A 24,068-nucleotide genomic window follows, 5' to 3' on the forward strand; every position below is an offset into this window, starting at 1 on the left:
TCTTGGATTGGGAATTATAATTTGCTTGGTTTTCTTGAAGAAGGACTTGGACATTGTTCTTGGGAGATGATCTTGAGAGAAAACCCTAGTTTTCCTGTTCTTGAGAATGAAGAGGATTAACGATTTTTAAAACTGATTTATAATGACCATGTATGTGTTTTTGATGATTAGGTCATGGGAGGTGAAGGAAAACTCATAAATACCCTTCCAAAACTGTTAGGGAATTGCTGAATTTTAAGGGTGACGACTTGGGCTGATAAGTCATCACATAGTTGATGGCCTATCATCTTAAGCTTAATTTGATGGGTTTATGGTTTAGGCTTATGACTTGGCTGATAAGTAGTCACATAGTTGATGGCTTATCAGCTCAGGTCGTCACTTAGTTGACAGACGGACATGCTGAAGTAAAACGAGCATAACTTTTTTCTCCAATATCGGATTAAGGTGAAACAAAATGTGTTAGAAAGAAGATTCAAAAATCTTTCGTTTGATAAAAGGTAGGACACGTAAATCATTACGTATAGGAAGTAATGGTCACTTAAAGTTGACCCAAGCTGAATCTTTCACTAAAAATTAATCAATAGAAGTGTTCGCAACTCGTCCATGAGTTAGGAGAATATTATGACCTCGATCAATACCCAAAGATATTCCCACATAATATATTTGATAATCACACATGTATAAATATAAAATCACTGGATTTAAGTCTGTACACATAAGAACAATGATTTAAATTCTAGCCCAAAAATGTGGGGTGTTACAAAAAAGTATTGGAGCACCCCACGGAGAAACACTAGGACGAATAAAGCCCTTATCAAGAAGGTTTTTTAACTCCTTCTTCAGTCCATCCTATAAGGAGGAATGGATATGGGATGGGTATTCGGTAGAAGATCAATCCCAAAATATATTTTCCTATTGGGAAAAATTCTAGGAAGATCATCAGGAAATACTTAAGGAAACTCATTAACCACAGGGACAAATTACAATAAAGGACTTTCAAAGTCTGAATCCTTAACTCGAATTGGGTGATACAAAAACCCTTTGGAAATTAATTTCTGAGATATGAAATAGGAAATAAACCACTGTTTTGGCACTAAAAAACTCCCTTCCCATTCAATCATGGGTTTATTAGGAAAGCAAAAACTAACCTTTCAGGTCCTTTAATCCAAAGAAGCATAGCACGAATGAAGTCAATCTATCCCTAAGATAACATCAAAATCTACCATATTCAGTTCTATCAAGTCCACCAATGTCTCTTTATAAAAGATGGACATCACACAACCCTTATAGATTTTTCTAGCCACAATGAATCACCCACCAAAGTAGAAACAAAAAACGAATTAGAAATATTTTCAAGATCAAAACCAAAGTGTACAACCACATAAGGGGTCACATAGGATAAGGTAGAACCTGGATCAAGCAAATAGTAAAAATCATGGGAAAAGAGTTGTAACATACCAGTAACAACATCTAGGGATGCCTCAGATTCCTGACTAGTGGCAAGAGCACAGGGACAATTTCAGCTAGTTTTGGTACCAGAAGTTACACCATTAGGGGAAGAAACTGAAGAAGTGGCAATTGGAACTTTATTAGCCCAGTGGCAACCCTGGCTGAAGGACAATCTTATTGCATATGACCAGGATGACCACAATTATAGCAATAATTCCTCTCTTCCTCACAATATCCACAATGAAGCTGCCCACAAAAATGGTAAGGAGGGTAAGGTAAGGCTGACTGAGACCACTAGCCTGAGACTGGGCATGCTGTGCCTTAGGACCAATGCTATCCTAAAAATGACAATCACCCGAAGGCTTAGGATAAGAGGAACTAGCTATCAAATATGAATTTCTCTAATTTTTCTTCTTAGTTCACTGTCTAGCATCTCTCCCACTGTTCTGCTGACCTATACCCTGATATGAATATCTAAACTTCTTATTCTATCTCTCTCCCATCTCCGCCTACTTTTTTTCTCATTCTCAACCTACCACATATAAATCACCAACCTAGAGATGTACATATCATTTCTTAACATAAAATCCTTACATTCTAACACCAAATCACGAGATAAACTAGAAGTAAACTTTCTCATTTGGGACCTCATATTAGACACCAACTTAGAAGCATAACGAACCAACTATTGAAACTTTATAGCATACTCCTTGATACTCATCTTACTCTATTTCAGATTAATAAATATCTCAGCCTTAGCTTCTCTTAACTCATTAGGAAAGAAGTAATTAAGAAAAACACTTGAAAAAGTCACCCCATACTACCTATTTAGCATTATCACCCCTTGACGCTTCCCATTCCTTATACCACTAGTAAGCAATGTCTTTCAACTGATAAGAAACAAACTCCACACTATTTTCATCAATAGCATGCATCACCTTAAAGATTTTTTTTGTCTTATCAATAAACCCCTGCAGATCTTCCTCAACCTTAGAGCCTGTAAAGGTTGGAGGTTTCAACATTATAAACTAGAAACCCATATGACATCAGATGAACTGGTAGTAATACCAGTACAATCAGACTTAAGAAACTTTGATGCCACCAACTGGGAAAGTATATGAATAGACTAGTGGCAACTCCGCATTAGAGATATCTCCCTGTGATGACTGAGCATAAGTGCCACCAGCTTAAGAAGATCGAGAGGACTAGTAGAACTAGTAGGGACTATTGGAAGCCCACGTGGAGCAGTACAACTCGGATCAGGGACCCTATAATAGGTCTAAACTCTATAAACAGGTCGAGTCTCCTCTACATAGTCCTTAGGTGGGATAGAGTTTCTAGTAAAATTTCTACTACCATCAAATATTTGAGGAGGCATGATCTAAAATATGAGAAAGCAAGGGGTTAGAGAAGTTTCATATCACTAGACTATATAGCCCGAAATAGAACACAAGAAAGGGAAACATTTCTAAATGCCTTGTAGCCTTCTCCTTATAAGTTTGGCGCACTACATACCCATAAAAATGACTCTAATCGACATGGCTTTGCTGATACTCAACGACCCTAAACTATGCTCTTCTAACAAGCTTGTCACAACCCAAATGAGGGACTAATTATGACAGGTATCCGAAGACCACCACGGGTTTTAGACCACCCCTAACCACTTGAACACAGTAAAATAAATAGCAAAAACGAACCAAAACATGATAATAGGAAGAGTAAATAATCCAGATGAAAACTGAGAGTAAAAAAAAACCATCTAACCTACATATGTCCACAAAAGACTCTAAAAATTAGAATACCACACTAGGTCAGGACATGCCCCCAACCGTGACAAAAAAAAGCTAACAATCTTAAAAATATAAAAAGAAACCTAATGAAATGGTAAAGCTTTCTAGATGATGGAGGCTTACTACTTCACAACAACTTAACCAATAACCGTACCACCTGATACTACACAGGGGTAACAGAAGTATCTTTGGACCCTACATTATAAAACAATGTAGCGACCTAGGACGGTTAGTGTAATAAGCACTGACATGTAACTCAAGGAGGTGATAAAATAATGTCATGTCAAAAATCAATTAAATCACATTAAAAAGTCATTTATATACATATATAGAATGTCGGTATAAGGTAAAGAGTCATGAACATGAGAGTTTAAAATCATTAACCTGGACTATGTAGCTCTATCTATCCTAAGGGAACCCACGGGTTATATGGGTTCAATTTCCTCGATTGAAAGAGCCCAGGGCATGTAGCCATATGAACCAAAGAAATATGAGGAAGGGCTAAAGCCACCGAGGATCTAACCATTCCAAATATATATATACATAGAGTCATTAGACCCTACTCCGACAAACATAAGTATCGGTTCCCTTGAGACCTCCACCTTCACAGAGAGCTACATGAACCCATTTAAGCCCAAATTAAATTATGATGCTCATAAACCTATCCATTAACCCAGGAGTCAATTATTAAGGCATTTTCTACTTTGTATAGTCAAGCCAAATCAACATAACTAAATTGACTCTCATGTCCATTTAAAGTCTAATCTATGGCCACCAAGGCTATCCAAAACTATTTTTATATTCATTTATCCTTTAATGCAATGCAACGGGTTCAAGAACAAGTTAAACTATGCAATTTTCCATATTCAAAATCAATTTCACAAAGTGGGTTGAGTTTACTGCAATTATTAAGCCAAAATTCATCCAATTTGGGAAAATCTATGTCCCTCATTCCAACCATTTAATCAATTGACAAATTCAATTGCATAACCATTAATTTAAAGTATAAATAATCAATTTAAAATATAAGACAAGTAATTCAATCAGTAACATTTGAAACCCCTCAACCTATTTCAAAACTCACAACTTTAAATCACATGATAATCTATGAAATTAATGCCATAATATAAAATTTAAGTTAGGGAAGAGAAACATGCTAGAAATACACAAGAAATTGAAGCCAATTCAAAGTTTAGAGCCCAAATGATGAACTCTCTATGAAACCTTTAAATGTTCTTGGGTGTTGAGTTTAAGAGAGAAAGAGAATGATTTGATCTTTGAAAACTGAAGGGAATGGGGTTATTTTATGCTTAAAGGCCGTACAAGGAGTACAAACACCAAAGCCCTTCACCCCAAGTAAAAAAAACAAATTGAACAAAATTAAAACATCAGCATGGCACGCCAATATCGCGGAGGATAACCTTCATTCCACTCCAATATCATGGAGTTTAACCTCCGTGATACAGCCTTATCGTGGAGGCTTACTGTGTTGGAATCCCAAAATAGCCCTGAACCCCTTTCAAAAAATTTGAAACTATGTCAAGACACCCTTTAATATCCCTAGTCATAATTCAAGTCAAAAGTGGACATTACGCATGCAGAAGGATAAAAAATAAAATCATCAAAGTTTTACTAGATCTTACAATTTTTGTCTGAAGTTAAAACTCAATTGAAGAACAAAAAGTTCACAACTGACTTAAAAGTAGACACGCACTCCAATGTGAGTACCTCTTTTCCTTTTAATATAATATATTTCCCCTAGATCTAATGGTGTGTTCTTGTTGTCTTGGCTTGTGATGTTTAAAGTTTACCTAGGTTTTATCTGACAATAACTCTGTGTGCCTTGTCTCTACCTATAAGTCGTAAGCCACTTCAACAACCCCCTTCCCCCCACTCTCTCTCTATAAGTTGTAAAAACTTTATTTGATCAATTATATATTGATATTTATGGACTTCCTTCATCCTCCTTTTTTTGGTTGTAAGTTGTAATTTAGCATGATCTATTAGCCTTTTTTATCTTGGGACATGTTATCACAAGTTTCTTAGTCCTGACTTAATTTTATTTCCAATGTGAGGTTCTTGTAGCTGTTACTATTGATGAAGTTGCTCCTAGTTTGAAGATAATTTTTAGCTATCGATTCCTGATCCAAGTTCTACAAGGTAAGCAACCATATTGTTTTAGCTAAGTATGCTTCCAAATGTTATATAGTGAATGTGTTAAAACATGTACTGCTAATGCTTATTTTCTTATTTTATTTTGCATGACAGATTCATGATAGAAATTATGCAAAGGTAAACAACCATATTATTTTAGCTAAGATTTCTACTAAATGTTAATAGAATCAACGAGTCAAAACATACACTGGTAATGCTTATTTTCTTATTTTGTTTTCCATGACAGATGGAACTTCAATATTTTCATAACTATGCTGGGATATGCACCAATATTGGGCTGACGAAAAACACCATTAATGTTAACTTCGCTGGTATCTTGGGATTGAATGTTCTTACTCTAGGAACTAATATATCCTTTGACACCAATAGGGGAGCTATCACAAAGTGCAATGCGGGCTTGACTTTCACAAATGATGATCTCATTACCTCATTTTCACTGTGAGTTATTTTCACTGTTGTCAAATATTTTTCATGATAATTGACAAAGCATTATTGTTGAGTTGGGTATATATTGTGTATTTAACTTGTCAACCTCATTTCCATGCTACTGGTGTGATTAAAATTTAGAGCAAAATCAGTTGCATATACTAATTTTGTTAGGTTATTGAGTCTTTTTCCCTTTCTATGTGGATAAATAAAGCCCAATAGGGACCGAACCATTTTGCCCATAGGCCCATTAATATGGAGAATATATATAGATCTTTTTAGATCTTATTTCACCTACAGATTTTCACACCTGAAATTCCAGCCTCAGCAGTCAACTTAAAATTATGATTTCCACTGTGTTTCTTATCCGATTGAGCTGATTTTTGGACAGCTTATTCCACTCATCTCAATATTTGATTAGAAACTAACGAAGGTGTATTTGGTGGCCTATAGCTCCTGTTTTTCATTCCCAAACAACAACTACATTTTTTGGTGTTTCTTGCTCCTTTTTATTCTCTAGTTTTGGTGCTATATTATTGTTATTGCTCGTTGTTTGGCACTTATTTTGTGGCCAATTTTTGAGAATAATATTTTCAATCTTGGTGATTATAGTTGAAGTTTGGTCCCATGATTTTTTACTCTTCACACCGAAGGATTTTCCATATAAATTTTGTTTTTTGGCTTGATTGGTTTTATTCCTTTCTTAACTTTTTTGTGTGGTTGATATATTTTCTACCTATTATCTTTATTTTACTTGGGTTTACTTGTCTCCTCTTGGTTCAAATTGAAAGAGAAATTTTATACTTAGGTGTTCTTATGCTTCTACCTTGTCGAGTATTTTGATAGTGCCCTTGCCTTTCCCAACAGAGTGGTATCAAAGCGTTGGTAGTTGTTGATTGTTAATTTGAATAATAGAGGAAAATATGTGCAAGATGGTGTGTTTGAATGGTAGTAATTATCATACTTGGAAAGACAAGATGAAAGATCCTATATTTGTTAAGAAAATGTATTTACATGTGTTTGCATCTACTAAACCTCAGTCTATGAGAATTAAGAATTTGAGCACTTACAGGTATGTGGCTATAGTACACAACGGGTTGAAGATAATATGAGAAACCATATTATGAATGAGACACATGCAAGAAGTTTGTGGGACAAGATCGAGACACTTTATGCTTTGAAGACTGGCAATAACAAGTTGCTCCTACTTAAGCAATTGATGAATATTAGGTATAAAGAGGGTAGTCTTATTTTTGATCATATAAATGATTTTCAGGGTGTCCTTGACCAGCTGTTCAGAATGGGTGTAAATTTCAATGGAGAAATTCAGGGACTTTGGCTTCTTAATACTCTACCAGACTCTTAGGAAACTATTCGAGTTTCTTTGACTAATTCTGCTCCCGATGGTATTGTAACTATGGAATATGTTAAGAGTGGTGTATTGAATAAAGAGATGAGAATAAGACCTCAGGTGTCATCTTCTTCATCTTCATACTCTGATGTTTTGGTTACTGAAAAAGGGGAAAAAACAAGTCCAGAGGTTCGAATAATAGAGATAAAAGTAGAAGCAAGTCGAGGTCCAAATTCAAGAATGTTGTATGTGACTATTACAATAAAAAGGGGAATATCATGAATTATTGTTACAAGCATAAGAGAGATATGAGATGACAAAAGGATGAAGGCGACAAAAGAATGAAGTCAATGCTGAAAATTGTGTTATGCCATTAATCTTGTTCGTGATAAGTCTAGATGGTTTGTGGATTCTGGTGATACTTCTCATGCTACGCAAAAGAAGTAATTATTTTCTTCTTAAACTCCAGGTAATTTTGGGATGTTAAAAATGGACAATAATAATGAAGTTAAAGTACTTGGCACTAGGACTGTTTATTTGGAAAGTAACAATGGTTCCAAACTAGTTCTTAATAATGCCAAGCATACTCCAGATGTTCACTTGAATTTGATTTTTGTAGGGAACCTCGATGATAAGGGTTATGTTAACACCCTTGGTACTGGACAGTGGAAGCTTACTAGAGGTTCGATGATTGTTGCTTAAGGTGAAAAGTAGTCTAACCTGTATATATTTTAGGGCTCCACTTCTAGAGGCTCAGCAAACTTGGTGGAGAATGATAATTCATTAGAGTTATGGCATATAAGATTAAGTCATATGAGTGAGAAAGGGAATGATAGTTTGGCTAAGAAAAAATTGCTTTCTGGGGTGAAACAAGAAAAGTTGAAGAAGTGTTTAATTTCTTGGTCGGTAAACAGAAAAGAGTTTTTTTAGAGTCATCCGCCTTCAAGAAAGCTTGATTTACTGAAGTTGGTACATTGTTATTTGTGTGGTCCTTTTGTGACTTTTATTGATGATCATTCTCGCAAACTATGTGTATTTCCTTTGAAGCCCAAGGACCAAGTACTTGAAGTGATCAGGGATTTTCTGGCCTTGGTTGAGAGACAGATAGGGACAAAATTAAAATGCATCTGCTCAGATAATGGTGGGACATGTTCCCAACTAACTCTAAACTACTAAAATAAGTGGAACTATTGAAATAATCATCATGTACTTGAACTAAGAGAACTCACCACTAACTCCGTCGGCTAAATATCTGAACTAAGTATGATCAGGAGCCCGCGCATCTGAACATATGATATAAAATATCATAGCGCAAAAGAAAGCTATGTTTTAGTACTTTGAATGTATTGGTATGCAAAGTGAGGTAGGCTAAAATACATGGGTTCATATGCATGAACAATACTGACTGAATGATATGAGTATAACTGAATGAGAGTACATGCGTGAATATGTAAACTGTAACTGAGATCGTGATAACACTGAATTACCAAATCTGAATACTGATTAACTAATATCTGAGCCTATTGATACTGAATTACTGATAGCTGAGTAACTTTATTTGATAGTATTGATTTTGTGGAATAATACTAAGTTCCGTTCTAAGCTAAGTTACTGTATCTGACAATCCTGATTTTTTGTAGAACTGAACTGAGTTCTATACTGAGACTGGAGCTAAAACAGAGACTGCAGGAAGTAATTATCTAAATGACATGCCCCTCTTTGAACTGATTAGGGTCCAACCTGCAACCCCAGTTGGAAGGGTACCAGTACCAAGCCACGGGTAAAGATAAGTTGATTCACCCTCATGTGGCAGGTGCTCTGACGAGAACGGTGGTACCCTCAACTAGCAGGTAGATTACCTCATCAACCCTCAACTAGTAGGTTAATGTCTCAACCTATGCTGGCTATGTAGTTCTGGAACACGAAGACTGCTTGTAAGGATCACACCTTCTGCTGGTAGGTGAGTCCCCATCCGCGGGTTCAGTCCGTGCTGAATCCTACTCCCAATTGAATAGACACTAGACTTAATTCTAGACTGTTTTAGGTTGGATTGAACTATTTCTGATCATATTCTATAACTGAGATGAACTGAGTTCACTAAGTTCTGTTGACTAATGGAATGCTACTAAATTCTATTAACCAGCTGAATTAACTGAGGTCTGAACTGAATACTGAACTGGACTAGACTGATACTGAGTCTACTAAGTTTTTCCTGAGTTCTGTAAGTGACTGAGAGTACTACTAATCATGACATGACTGATACTATCCTGAGACTGACCATGGCTGTAGGTAATCAGCTAAATTGTCGGGTATTCAATACCCCCAGGACTCGATAGCATAAATTATAAGACATGGCACAATCTTAAAACATTATAAATAACTACTTGATCACCATTCATTCATTTGGACATTCTAGCAAACACTTGCATGCCATGAACTTGAATACATGCTAACATGATATAATTTCATTATTTAATTCTCATGAACAACTCATCAAACACTTGGAAGGCATTGTATATGCACATAGTACTAATCAACATATGAGCATCACAATTTCAAGGCTTTAACATGAATTCACATGATACTACATATATAATAGTTTTTTTACATAAATCTTGCATTTAATCATGGAATAGAATATAATCAATATTATAATCATGAATACATTTGAATCCAAATCATGGAAAGCATGAAATCAAGCTACTTGAAGTTTAAAAAAGTTTCTTGGACTTCAAGGGTGGAAGGAAACCTTAGATGAACACTTGACATACCTTGGTTGCTAAATTCTTGAAGAACAATGGTGGAAATCTTGAGCCTTGGCCTTGAAATTAAATCACCTAGAGTTCTTGTTCTTGAGCAATTTAAGAGAAAGTAAGTATAATTTGCTCAATAAAGGCTGAATCTCGTGTTTTAGGGCTGAATAGGTTTGGGTAAAAAACCCTAATACCCTTGAGGATGCAGCTTTTTAATTACTAAAAACCAAACTGTCGATGCATAGGACGATGCGCCACATCATTGGCATCGACGTGATAGCCAACACGCCACATCGAGTCTGCATCGGCTCACTGGAAATTCCCACTGGGAGCCAAGGAAAAATATTGATAGACGTGATGGTTGATGCGCCGCGTTGAGATCACGTCGATACACTATTTTGGATTCTCAAACGTGGTTCAAACGAGGTCTGAAAAATCCAAAACTCATCTGGGAACACCTACTGACATTCCTGATCATGAATCAATCTAAAGATTGATACTTTAAGGTCATAATAGTCGTGAAATAGATCCAACTTATGAAGGCCAAAATAATACTAAGTCTGAATACTTAGCTAGAATTTTCTAAGTCTGGGACCACTTAGCAAGCTTAAAAGAATGAGTTAAGCTTAGGATTTGTGGGGTCCTACAATATCTTCCCCTTGTGAACATTCTTCATCGAATGAGACTGACTAAACTAAGAATACTGATAGACTAGATTTAGACACTGGATATGCACAACTGAAGCATGATTTCATGACTAAAATTTTTGATATACCGAGTTATCATACTAAACATGCATATCTAATGCATGAGTACATAGCTGAACATGATTCATGAATGCATGACTACGATTACTGATAAGCTGAATTTATATACTGAACATGCATGTCTGATGCATGAGTACATAACTGAACTGATTCATGAATGCATGACTAAGTATACAATGTTATTAGATACAACGTTGGTAGCTATATCTGAATATGAGACTGAGTAATTCAAAAGAAAGTTGTTACCTTGGGTTGAGTCTGAGTTTGCGGAGAATAGGTAGGGATACTTGGTTCACATCTGCTTCTGCTTCCCAAGTAGCTCCCTCAACGGACTGATTCTGCCAAAGTACTTTGACTAGAGGGACTTCTTTGTTCCTCAGTCTGGGAATCTGATAATCAAGGATTTTGACTAGAATTTCTTTATAAGAGAGGCTGTTCTGAATATATATGCCCTCTATAATGACTACAACTGCTGGGTCACCTATGCATTTTTTAAGCAAGAAGACATGGAACACTGGATGCACTAAAGCTAAGTCTGAAGGTAACTCAAGCTCGTAAGCTACCTTTCTGACATGGCTGAGAATTCAGTAAGGACCGACATATCAGGGACTGAGTTTCCCCTTCTTGCCAAACCTCTTCACTCCATTCATAGGATATATTATCAAATACACAAAATTGTCAACCTCGAACTCGAGATCCTTTTTACGTACATTTACGTACGATTTTTGTAGGCTCTGACCAACTCGCTGATATAGAGTTTGGCATAATCCTCAGCTGAATAAGAGGTATGGACTGGTAGGAAATAGGTTGATTTGATCATCCTGTCTACAATGACCCAAACTGAATTATGCTAGTGATGAGTACGAGGAAAACCCATCACAAAGTCCATGTTCACTTTTTTTCATTTCTAGGTGGGAATGCTGAACTCCTACATGGATCCACTTAGCTTCTGATGCTCAATATTAACCTGCTGACATATTGACCAATTATCCATAAACTCTGCAATATCTCTATTCATCCTACTCCACTAATAGATTTCCCACAAATCGCAGTGCATCTTAGTAGACCCTGGATGAATAGAGTAGCGCACATAATGCGCTTCTTTAAGAATTTGCCATCTCACGTCACCTATACCTAGCACACATAGTTGACCCTGGCAGCGCAACACACCATCTCCCCCTTTAGAGAAACTTCTACCTTCTGATCTCAGACTGATTCCTTTAACTTAGCTAGACTAGGATCTCTATCCTGTTTTTCCTTCACCTTGGAAACTAGGGATGATTTTGAACTACTCTGTACCCATACACTACCTTCTGCTGAATTGACTAAGCGAATACCTAGTCAGGAAAGATAATGAACTTCCTAATCTAACTTATTCTTACCATCCTCTACATGCACAACACTACCCATAGACATCCTACTAAGAGCATCAGCCACTACATTGGCTTTACTCGGATGATACAGGACGCTCATGTCGTATTCTTTAAACAACTCCAACTACCTTCTCTGATGGAGGTTTAGGTATTTTTGAGAGAACACATACTATTGGATATTATGGTTAGTGAACACATCAACGTGCACCCCATATAAATAGTACCTCTAAATCTTGAAGGAAAATACTACTGCTGCTAACTCAAGATTATAAGTAGGATAGTTCTTTCAATGGGGCTTAAGCTGTCTAGAGGCGTAGGCTGTGACCTTACCTCCCTACATTAAAACACATCCCAAACTGACTCTGGAGGCATTATAATATACCACAAACCTATCTAAACCATCTGGTAGGGTCAGAACTGGAGCTGTAGTAAGTCGAGTCTTCAACTCCTGAAAACTCTTTTCATAAGAATCTGACCATAAGAATTTGACTTTTTTCTGAGTCAATCTGGACATAGGGTATGCAATAGATGAAAATCGCTCAACAAACCATCGGTAATAGCTAGCCAAGCCCAAGAAACTCTTGATATCTGATAGAGAGATGGGTCTAGGCCAGTTTCTCACTACTTTGGTCTTTTGGGGTCAACTTTAATGCCATCATCGGAAATGAAATGGCCAAGGAAGGCTACTGTACTTACTAAATTTGGAAAATAGCTAATGGTTTCTGAGAGTCTGCAATACTATTTTGAGATGGTCTATATAATCATGCTCACTGAGAGAATAGCCAAAAATATCATCTATGAAGACTATGACAAACATGTCCAAGTACTTATTGAACACATGGTTCATCAAGTCCATGAAGGCTGCAGGAGCATTGGTAAGACCAAAGGACATGACTAAGAATTCAAAGTGACCATACCGAGTTCTGAAAGCTGTCTTCGGGATGTCACTTTCTCTGACTCTGAGCTGATGATAGCCTGATCTGAGGTCTATCTTAGAAAAGTAACTGGCACCCAAAAGTTGGTCAAACAAGTCATCAATTTTGGGAAGTGGATACTTATTCTTGACCATGACTTTCTTTAGCTGATGGTAATCACATTATGAGAGAACAGTATTTCTTATGCACGAATAAAATTGGCGTGCCCCATGGGGACACACTAGGTCTGATAAATCCTTTATCTAGGAGATCTTTTAACTATTTTTTTAATTCTCTGAGTTTTGCTAGAGCTATTATATTTAGAGGAATAGATATGGGCTGAGTATCTGGAAGAAAGTCTATTCTGAAGACGATTTCCCTTTCGGGAGAAATTCCGGGAAGATCTTTGGGAAACAAATCTGGAAATTCACATGCTACTGACACTGATTCAAGAGTAGGGGTTTCTAAACTAGATTCCTTTACTCAAACGAGATGGTAGACACATACCTTAGATATCATTGTTCTCACCCAAAGGTGAGAAACAAGCTGACCCATAAGTGTTGAAGTACTACCCCTCTATTCTAGGATGGGCTCCTCCAGAAACTGAAACTGGACAATTTTGTTTCTATAGTCGACTGAGACATAGTAGGAATGAAGCCAATCCATGCTGAGAATGACATCAAAATCAGTCATCTCTACTTTGACTAAGTCTACTGAAGTGACTTTCTAAGGTATCATAACCGGATAGTTTCTGTATACCCACCGGGCTATGATAGGTTTACCCACTGGGGTAGAGAATAAGAAAGGCTCTGTTAGAATTTCAGGACTAACTTCAAAATCAATGGATATATATGGAGTAACAAAGGACAACGAAGCTCCTGGATCTAGCAAAGCATATATATATATAAATAAAAAACTTATAATGTACCAGTGACCATATCAGGAGAACTTTCCTGATCCTGTTGGGACTGAAGAGCATACAGTCTATTTGGGCGCTGCCCACTAGTGGCATTGGAAGCGGCACCCTGCTAATTCGGGCGATTAGACTGAGCTGGAAGGCGGTTATACTAACCCTAAGAACCTGACTAGGGATAATATCTAACTCTGTGGCCTGGCTTTCCACACCTGAAATATACATCACTGCCTGTTCTGCAGATACCCTGGTGATTTCTGCCATATTTCTGACAAAGGGGATTGGTTTGGGTGCTGCTAACACTACCCTAGGGTTAGGGCCTGGTGCCCTATCTCTATTGTCATCTCTGAATTTCAGTACTGGAGCACTGGCTGAGGATGGTGCTAGAACTGAGAATGATTCTCACCTTCTAACTTAGGCTAAGAGAAGTTGAAACTACCTGTTCTATCTCTCTTGTTCTCGCTTTTCTTCTCCCTATTCTTAGCCTCCTCTATCTGCTAAGCATGGACCATAAGCCTGGATATGTCCATCTCCTTAATCAACATTACGGTCCTACACTTTTTGACCACACTATTCAATATGCCAGACACATACTTACTCATCTTAGATCTACTATCTTCTACCACATGAGGAGCGTATCTGGCTAATTGAGTAAACTTGAGAGAATACTCTTTCACTATCATGTTGCCTTACTTTAGATTTTTAAACTACAAAAGCTTTGTTTTCCTCAACTCCAATGGGAAGAACCTATCAAGAAAATCAGTGGCAAACTCCTCCCATTCTATAGGCCCTACATCTGCGGGCCTTCCTATTTTCCACTATTTGAACCATGAGTGGACCACATCATACAACTGATATGTAGCCAACTCAGTGCTCTCAACAACAGTCACTCCCATAATATCTATAATTTTCTACTGGATTGGCCGAAATAGCAGCTGGACATTCATTCTAGGCTGCCACAGAATGAGCTAGGTTGGTAAAAGCTGCTCTGAATTTAGCTTGGGAGATGTGTTCGTCCAGATGATCTGGCTGGATGGGCTGGGGTTTTGGATGGTCTCCCGTTCCTCTTTCCTTAGTCCTCTTAGGAGGCATATTTTGTAAATGAAAGAGGAATTTAGAATACACAGGGAGTTTAACTAGAGCTCATGCTCACTCGCATGACATAAATACTAAAAGAAGGGGAACTTTTCCTAAAACATCTCGTAGCCTCCTATCCATAGGTGTGGCACGCTACACGCCCATGCACAAGACTCTACTGATGTGGCTTTCATACTTCCTGGGACTCTATTAAACCTTACGCTTTGATACCAAGTTTGTAATGCCCTGAGTCTGTACCCCAGACGCTACACGGTGCTCATAATCTGAAGGACCACACGATAACCCATGACTGATACCTGCTGTAATAACTGAATAGTAATACTATAAATATACATAAAATTAGGCAGAAAATATTCCATAAGGTTCAATACTTTAATAAAACTAAATATGGTATAACAATACCAAAAATGAAACATCTGTCTGAAAAATACTCTAGTCTGAAAAAGCCTCTAAACTGTCTAAAATATGGAGTTCATGGGACAAGTCCCCAACTAACTCCGAACTACTGAAATAATAATTATGTCCTCGAACTAAGAGGACTCACCACTAACTCTGTCAGCTGAATATCTAAACTGCTAAGTATAATCAGGAGCCCGCACATATGAACCTATGATATAAAATATTATAATGCAAAAGAAAGATATGCGTCAGTACTTTAAATGTATTGGTATGCAAAGATGCATGGGTTCATATGAATAAACAATACTGACTGACTAACGTGAGTATAACTAAATGAGAGTACATGCGTGAATATATAAACTATAACTGAGATCGTGATAACACTAAATTAGCGAATCTGAATACTGATTAACTGATATCTGATCCTACTGATACTAAATTACTGATAGCTGAGTAACTAAATTTGATAGTTTTGATTCTGTAGAACTATACTAAGTTTTGTTCTGAGCTGAGTGACTGTATTTGACAGACCTAATTTTTTGTAGAACTCAACTAAGTTCTATACTGAGACTGGAACTGAAATTGAGACTATGGAAATTAATCATCTAACCGACATGCCCCTCTCTTAACTGATTGGGGTCTAACCTATAACCCTAGATAGAAGGTGCTTTGAACAAGAATGGTGGTACCCTCAACTGGCAGGTAGATAACCTCATCAACCCTCAACTAGTAGGTTGAAGTCTCAACTTACATTGGCTACGTATTTCTAGAACACAAGGATTACTTCTATGGATCACACCCTCTACTGGCAGGTGATTCCTCATCTGTGGGTTCACTCGGTGCTAAATTCCACTCCCAACTAAATAGACACTGGACTGGATTCTAGACTGTTCTAGGCTTGACTGAACTATTTTTGATCATGCTGTATAACTGAACTAAACTAAGTTTACTAAGTTTACTGATTTCTGTTGACTGACAAAATACTACTGAATTCTGTTAACTGGCTGAACTGACTAAGGTCTGAACTGAATACTGAATGGACTTGACTGATACTAAGTCTACTAAGTTTTTCCTGAGTTCTGTAACATACTGAAAGTACTATTAATCATGATATGACTGATACTATCCTGAGACTAACCATGGCTCTAGGTAATCAGCTAAATTGTCTGGTATTAAATACCCCCAAAACTCGATATCATAAATTATAAGACATGGCAAAATCTTGAAACATGATAAATAACTACTTGATCACTGTTCATTCATAGTGACATTCTAGCTAACACTTGCATGCCATGAACTTGAATACATGCTAACATGATATAATTTCATTATTTAATTCTTATGAACAACTTATCAAATACTTGGAAGGCATTGTGTATTCACATAGAACTAATCAACACATGAGCATCACAATTTTAAGGCTTTAACATGAATTCACATGATACTACATACATAATAGTTGTTTTTACATAAATCTGGCACTTAATCATGGAATAGAAATCCAATCAATATTATAATTATGAATACACTTGAATCCAAATCATAGAAAGCATGAAATCAAACTACTTGTAGTTTAAAAGAGTTTCTTGGACTCCAAGGGTGAAAGGAACCCTTGGATGAACACTTGACATACCTTGGTTGCTAAATTCTTGAAGAACAATGGTGGAAATCTTAAGCCTTTTCCTTGAAATTAAATCACCTAGGGTTCTTGTTCTTGAGAAATTTGAGAGAAAGTAAGTTTATTTTTCTCAATAAAGGCTAAATCTCATATTTTAGGGTTGAATAGGGGTGGGTAAAAAACCTTAATACCCCTGAGGATGCGGCTTTTTAATTACTAAAAATTAGACTGTCGACGCGTAAGATGATGCGTCGTTTCATTGGCATCGATGTGATAGCTAATGCACCACATCGAGTCTGCTTCGGTTCACTGGAAATTGCCACTGGGAGCCAAGGAAAAATATTGATTGATGCGATGGCTGATACACCGCATTGAGATCGCGTCGATACACTATTTTGGATTCCCAAACATGGTTCAAATGAGGTACGAAAAATTTAAAACTCGTCTGGGAATACCTACTGATATTCCTGATTATGAATCAATCTAAAGATCGATACTTTAAAGTTATAAGAGTCATGAAATAGGGTTGCTAACTTATGAAGGCCAAAATAATACTAAGTCTGAATACTTAGCTAGAATTTTCTAAGTTTGGGACCCCTTAGCAAGCTTAAAAGACTGAGTTGAGCTAGGATTATATGGGGTCTTACAGTATTCGGCATCAGAAAACTCCTCCAAAGACTCCTCAGTTGAACGGTTTAGTAGAGAGAATGAACAGAACTTTAGTTAAGAGAGTTAAATGTAAGCTTTTAGATGTTAACCTGCCAGATTCCTTTTGGGCATAAGCACTTAATACTGCTACTTATGTTATCAATTTATCTCTTACTATTGTTTTGGATGGTGATGTCCCTGACAGAGTTTGGTCTGGTAAGAATATTTCTTATGATAATCTTAGTTGGTTGTAAATCCTTTGTGCATGTTCCTAAGGATAAAAGGTCAAAGTCGCATGTTAAAACTACGTATTGTATCTTCATTAGTTATGGTCAAGATGAATTTGGCTATCATTTTTATGATCTAGTTGAGAAGAAACTCATTATAAGCTGTGATGTTGTGTTCTTTGAAGACCAAACTATTAAATATTTTGTAAAAGCTGAGAAGGTTGATTTTCAGAGTAGTGAGAGCCTAGTTGATGTTGATCTAGTTCCTTTGACTACTCTCCTGAAGAAATTTTTATGATGATGAAAATCAAGTTGATAATAAAGTTGATGATCATATTTAGAATGACCAGCATGTTGATGCTCTAGTGCAAGTTGAAATGGTTGATCAGCAACCAGTTGTTGATGGTCCAGAGAATTATCTCAGATGATCTACTAGAGAGAGAATACCTTTATCTTGTTATTCTCCTAGTGAGTATGTACTCTTGACTGATGGGGGAGAACCTGAGAGTTTTGATGGAGCCATGGAAAGTTAAGAAAAAGAAAAATAGTTTGATGTTATGGAAGATGAGATTAAATCTTTGCATGATAATTATACCTTTGATTTGGTTAAGCTACCTAAATATAGAAAAGCTTTGAAAAACAGGTGGGTTTTTGGGTGACTTAGATAAAGAAATTTATATGGATCAACCCTAAGGTTTTGAAGTCAAGGGAAAAGTGAATTATATTTGCAAATCAAAGAAGTGCATGTATGGTTTGAAATAAGCTCCCAGGCAATGGTACAGGAAATTTGGTTCCTTAATGAGTCAGTAGAGTTTCAAGAAGACTACTTTAGACCATTGTGTTTTTGTGCAAAAATTCTCCGATGGTGACTTTATTATTGTGTTGCTTTGTGTTGATGACATGCTTGTTGTTGGTCATAATGCTTTCAGGATTCAAAATTTAAAGCAAGAGTTGAGTAAGTCTTTTTCTATGAAAGACTTAGGACCATCAAGACAGATTCTTGGCATGCAGATTGTCCGTGACAGAAAGTCCAATAAGTTTTGGTTATCACAAGAGAAGTACATTTAAAAAGTACTTCAAAGGTTCAACATGGAGAAGGATAAGGTTGTCAGTACACCTTTAGCTATGCACTTTAAATTGACCATGAAGCAGTGTCCTAGTGATGATGAGAAGGAAGATTTGAAGAAGGTTCCTTATGCTTCAACCGTTAGTAGTTTGATGTATGGAATGGTTTGTACAAAATCGGATATTGCTCATGTTGTTTGTATTGTTAGACATTTTCTTTCTAATCCGAGAAGAGAACATTGAAAAGCTGTGAAGTAGATTATGAGATATCTTTGTGGCACTTCTAGTCTGAGTTTGTGTTTTGGTATAGGGAAGCCTATTCTTTGCGGTTATACTGATTCAGACATGGCTGGTGATGTTGATACTTGCAATATTACTTCAGGGTATTTGGTTATTTTTGCAGGGGAAGTTGTGTCTTTGCAATCCAGGTTGCAAAAATTTGTTGCTCTATCTACTATAGAAGTTGAGCTTATTATTGTCGTTGAAGCTCGTAAAGAATTTCTTTGGATGAAGAGATTCTTGAAGGAACTTGGTTGTGCTCAAAAGAGGTATGTGCTTCATTGTGACAGTCAAAGTGCTAAACATCTTGGCAAGAATTCAACATTTCATAGTCGGTTTAAACACATTGATGTGAGATACCATTCGATTCGGGATGTGTTGGATTCTAAATTGCTTGAACTTGAGAAGATTCATATCGATGATAATGGTTCCGACATGATGAATAAAGCCTTTCCAAGAGGAAAGTTTGAAGATTGTTGCATGATCGTCGGGATGGCAATCTCCTCTACATAGTCGGGAAGGGGAGAATTGTTGGGTTATTGGTCTTTTTCTCTTCCTATGTGGATAAATAAAGCCCAATATGGACCAAGTCACTTTTCCCATAGGCCCATTACTATGGTGTATATATATAGATCTTTTTATGTTTTATTTCACCATCCACAAAGAGAGAAAAGAGTGCAGATTTTCGCACCTTAAATTCCAGCCTCAACAGTCAACTTAAAATTGTGATTCCCGCTTCGTTTCTTGTCCGATTGAGCTGATTTTTGGACAGCTTGTTCCTCTCATCTCAATATTTCATTAGAAACTAAAGTAGGTAGATTTTGTGGCCAGTATCTCCTATTTTTCATTCCAAAACAGAAGGTACATTTTTTATGTTTCTTGCTCTTTTTTATTCTCTAGTTTTGGTGCTATCTTGTTGTGTTGTTTCTCGTTTTTTGGCACTTGTTTTGTGGATAATTTTGGAGAATAATATTATAAATCTTGGTTATTATAGTGGAAGTTTGTTCTCATGATTTTTTTCTCTTCACACCAAAAGATTTTCCACGTAAATTTGGTGTTTTGGCTTGATTGGTTTTATTCTTATCTTAGCTTTTTTGTGTGGTTGATATATTTTCTGCCTATTTTATTTGTTTTGATTGGTTTTTCTTCTCTCCTCTTGGTTCAAATTGAAAGGAAAAGTTTAGATTTGGGTGTTTTTTCGCTGCTACCATGTCGAGCATTTTGATAGTGCCCTTGCCTTTTCCAACAGATATTTGGAAACAGTTGTTTGATTATCTTGCTTTGAGTGTGCATATATTTTGAAAAATCAGTAATGAAAAGGGATATTCTTTGAGTGCATCATGCTGCTACCATGTAGTCAGTCCTCTGACTAGTACTGTTGTTGGCACGGAGGTGACCCATAGCTTATCTGCCAATGGGAACACCGTTACTTTCGGAACTCAGCATCAATTGGATCCTTTGTCGACTGTGACAACAAGTGTTAACAGCTACGGCAAAGCAACTGCTCTGAGCTAAAATGAGTGGCGTCCAAAGTCTCTTTCAGCATTTCAGGAGAAGTGGAACCAAAGTTGTTGACAAAAGTGCAAAATTTGTTCTGGCCTTGGTTATGGTTAAGTCAGAGGTTCAGTACAATGACTGATATACATGGGCTATAGAGAAAATTAGAAGCCTTGTTTCTGTGGCATGGTTCTTGACTGTAAAAATAATTTTAGGTGGTTGTTTCAGCCTAGTGTTGTCATTATGACTGCTTAGATTCTAATTCTAACTTTTTAAAATTTGGGATGGCTAGTTGAGTAGCTCATTTTCCTAAAAACTCTAGTCTTGAGAGGTTTCTGCGCAAGATTTTTACACAATATGATGAATTATTATCCATCTCTTGTTCTCTGCTTAGTAAATTCCAACATTCTATCTTTAGACAATTTCATTGGGATTCTTATATTTAATGTTGTGGTAATTGTAGTGCTAACGGTCTGCTTGTCATTGATTAGTGTCACACCCCTTTTTAATCCGAAAGATATTAATTTTTAAGTTTGAAAGGGTTTTATTATTAAGTGACAAAAGATAAAAATTTGTTTTGAAAAGGACTTTGTATATTCAAAACTCAGAGTCGCCACTTGGCATATATCGTGTGTGCCAAGTCACCCTTGGATATCCTTTTTCAAAACGTTTTTGACTCTTTAAACTAGTTTGCGAACAGAGATTTCGGCTAAGGAATTCTGTTGACCAAGGGGAAGTTGTTAGGCAGCCATCGATCCCGTGGTTCAACCACGGTCGCTCGGTGAAGCATATTGTCTAATTTAACACTATGAATGTATAAACCACATAAAACACATAAAAATAAGCAACAAACAAATCAAACAAAGTTCAAAACCAAAATAATGTCCAGTCCGAGTTATACAGTCCAAAAATAGAAAAATACGAAAATATAAATCCTATTCTAAACTAATCCTAGACTAAGCTTAAATACTTTACCCGATCCCTCAGGCCTTTATCATGAACCTCCTTTACATAGATGATACGTCAAGGCATTCCTCGGTGAATAAGTACATAAGAACTCGAGGCAATCCCTAATCAATGAATACATTTTTTGAGATGTAATTAAAGCGGAGAAATCATTCAACACAGACATTCACACATTCAATGATATAGGATCCTACGAGTTTGCCTACCCCAAAACCTAAAATTTGCCTATCAATTTCCGCCCAAAACATGATACTATCAATTTCAACAATATCCAACAATAAATCAAAACTAATCAACATTCACCTTATTTGATTCTCAACTCGTTCCCCCAAATTTCATTCTCAACATTATTAAAACAATTCAATATGCAATCCACCAATCAAGTTTTCATATCCAAATCCAACATCAACTAACACATAACAAAAATTCAAGCATGCCAAACACACAAATCACTCATAATTATGTAAAAATTAAAAGGGAGAGAAGATTGAATTGGATCTCAATGCCGCTTTCAAAATTGATATGTTATTCTGATTAAGTATTGTAGAATTTGTGTCTGAAATCTCGAGTAGAACTGTAACACCCCGTATTTTGAGCTAGAACAAAAATCGTCTTTTCTACATGTAGATGTTCCAAAAGTCATAAATCCTACGAAAATTTGGTATGTTAATCAATTATATAGTGTGGGAACCTATTTGAGCATGAATTGAGATCATAGAGATCCCCTAACTCAAAGTCAAGTTGAAAGCTTTCCTATCGTTCGAGTTTTAGTGAGCGTCAAAACTTGAGTCGACTTTAATTGAACATAACTCTTTGTATATAACTAACTGGGTGTCTTACTATATATCAAATGAAAGATCCTCAAATTATCTTTCCAACTATATCAATTTCCCCTAAATCTGATATCATAGAAAAATGTTATGAATATTTTACTCCAGCATGTCATCCTAGAAAACTGAGTGATGATATTTCTGATGCCTTATCACATTCCTGACGATATTTCTGATAACTTATCACGTTTATGATAACTTATCATATTTTTGACGACTTATCAGCAAATTTCATCAGCCTTAGGTAGAAACCCATATATTCCAGCCCCAAGTGACGATATTTGTGATGACTTATCACAAGTCTGACGGCTTATCACAAATGTCATTAGCCTTAGGCAGAAACCCATAAAATCCAATTCCCAAGTGATGACATTTCTAACGACTTATCACAAGTCTGATAGCTTATCAGCCTTGATCGTCAATCGAGATTTTTAGTAATTGGATAGCGGTTTAGTAAGGGTATTTTGGTATTTTTCCTTCACTTTCCATGACTTATAACCCTCAAGGAATGTATTTTTATTCTATTCTCTTTAGTTAAACATCTCAAAATTCTCTACACACCTTCAAACTCAAGGTTTGGGTTTCTTTCAAGATCAAGCCCCAAGACCAAGAATTCAAGAACTTCTCCAAGAACACTCAAGAATCAAGCACCACTATCTAAGAACTTTTAAGAAAAACCTTCAAGAAAAACTCTCAAGGCTTCAAAAGTCATCTTGTTCTACCAAATCAAGCTAAATAAGGTATGTGGGTTTTGAACAAGAACACCCTTTCGTTCTTGTGCCCAAAAGTTTTAGTTTTTCTTAAAGAATTTCGTATTTACAAGATGAATTCATATTATTTTGCTATATTTCAAGTTTATGAGATTATGGAATTATTCAAGTCTTGATTTGCATTATTATCTTATTTAATTATGATATAAATTGAGAGTTCATGACATAAATTGCACATTTTTATATTGATATCATATTTTCAAGAATTTCCAAGATTTGTTGTTGTGAATTGAGCCTTATTGTGAAATTGTGAGTCTTTGAGAATGACTTATTGATAATTTTTAAAGCGTTTCAAGAAGAGTACATATATTTCAATGTTATTGAGACTTTAAAGCTTATTCATGATAAGTCTATCAAGATTTTACAAAAGAAGTGAGGTTTGATCTTAAGTTAAGAAAGAAATCCACATCCTTGATTTTGAGATAAAAAGGATGCATTTTGGCTACCATTGCATATTATTAAAATGTTTTAAGGTGGATTTTCTAAAGTTTTGACCTGAGTAAGGGAGTAGTATTTAGCATCGATTTAGGCCTGATTCTAAGGTCTCATGCCCCCAAAACTACGTCGACCCATAGGTTTCTGATATACCCCAAGTGGGTTAAGATAGTGATCACTGAAGTTAAGGTTCTATCCGATGGCAAGGATAGAACAACTCTCCCCAACATGGGTAAGACGTTGGACTCTATGTAGCTCACATGGTTTATGTCAGTTAGAAAAAACTCCCAAAGATGTCCCCTACTCTTGAAATAGTTTTATTGAT

At 36.3% G+C, this 24,068-nt stretch overlaps 1 protein-coding gene across 1 annotated transcript in view; it reads left to right on the top strand.

The window, feature by feature from the left end:
- Nucleotides 1-20,884, top strand: part of LOC107844418 (mitochondrial outer membrane protein porin of 34 kDa-like) — a 63,245-nt gene extending 42,361 nt beyond the window's left edge. The window contains 6 exon segments of the mRNA XM_047397734.1: nucleotides 4,876-4,959; nucleotides 5,315-5,389; nucleotides 5,508-5,531; nucleotides 5,641-5,852; nucleotides 20,556-20,784; nucleotides 20,786-20,884. Coding sequence (XP_047253690.1) covers nucleotides 4,876-4,959; nucleotides 5,315-5,389; nucleotides 5,508-5,531; nucleotides 5,641-5,852; nucleotides 20,556-20,784; nucleotides 20,786-20,884 — 723 coding nt within the window.
- The last annotated feature ends 3,184 nt before the right edge of the window (nucleotides 20,885-24,068 follow it).

The sequence above is a fragment of the Capsicum annuum genome, chromosome 10 (genome assembly GCF_002878395.1).
Source record: "Capsicum annuum cultivar UCD-10X-F1 chromosome 10, UCD10Xv1.1, whole genome shotgun sequence".
NCBI lineage: Eukaryota > Viridiplantae > Streptophyta > Magnoliopsida > Solanales > Solanaceae > Capsicum > Capsicum annuum.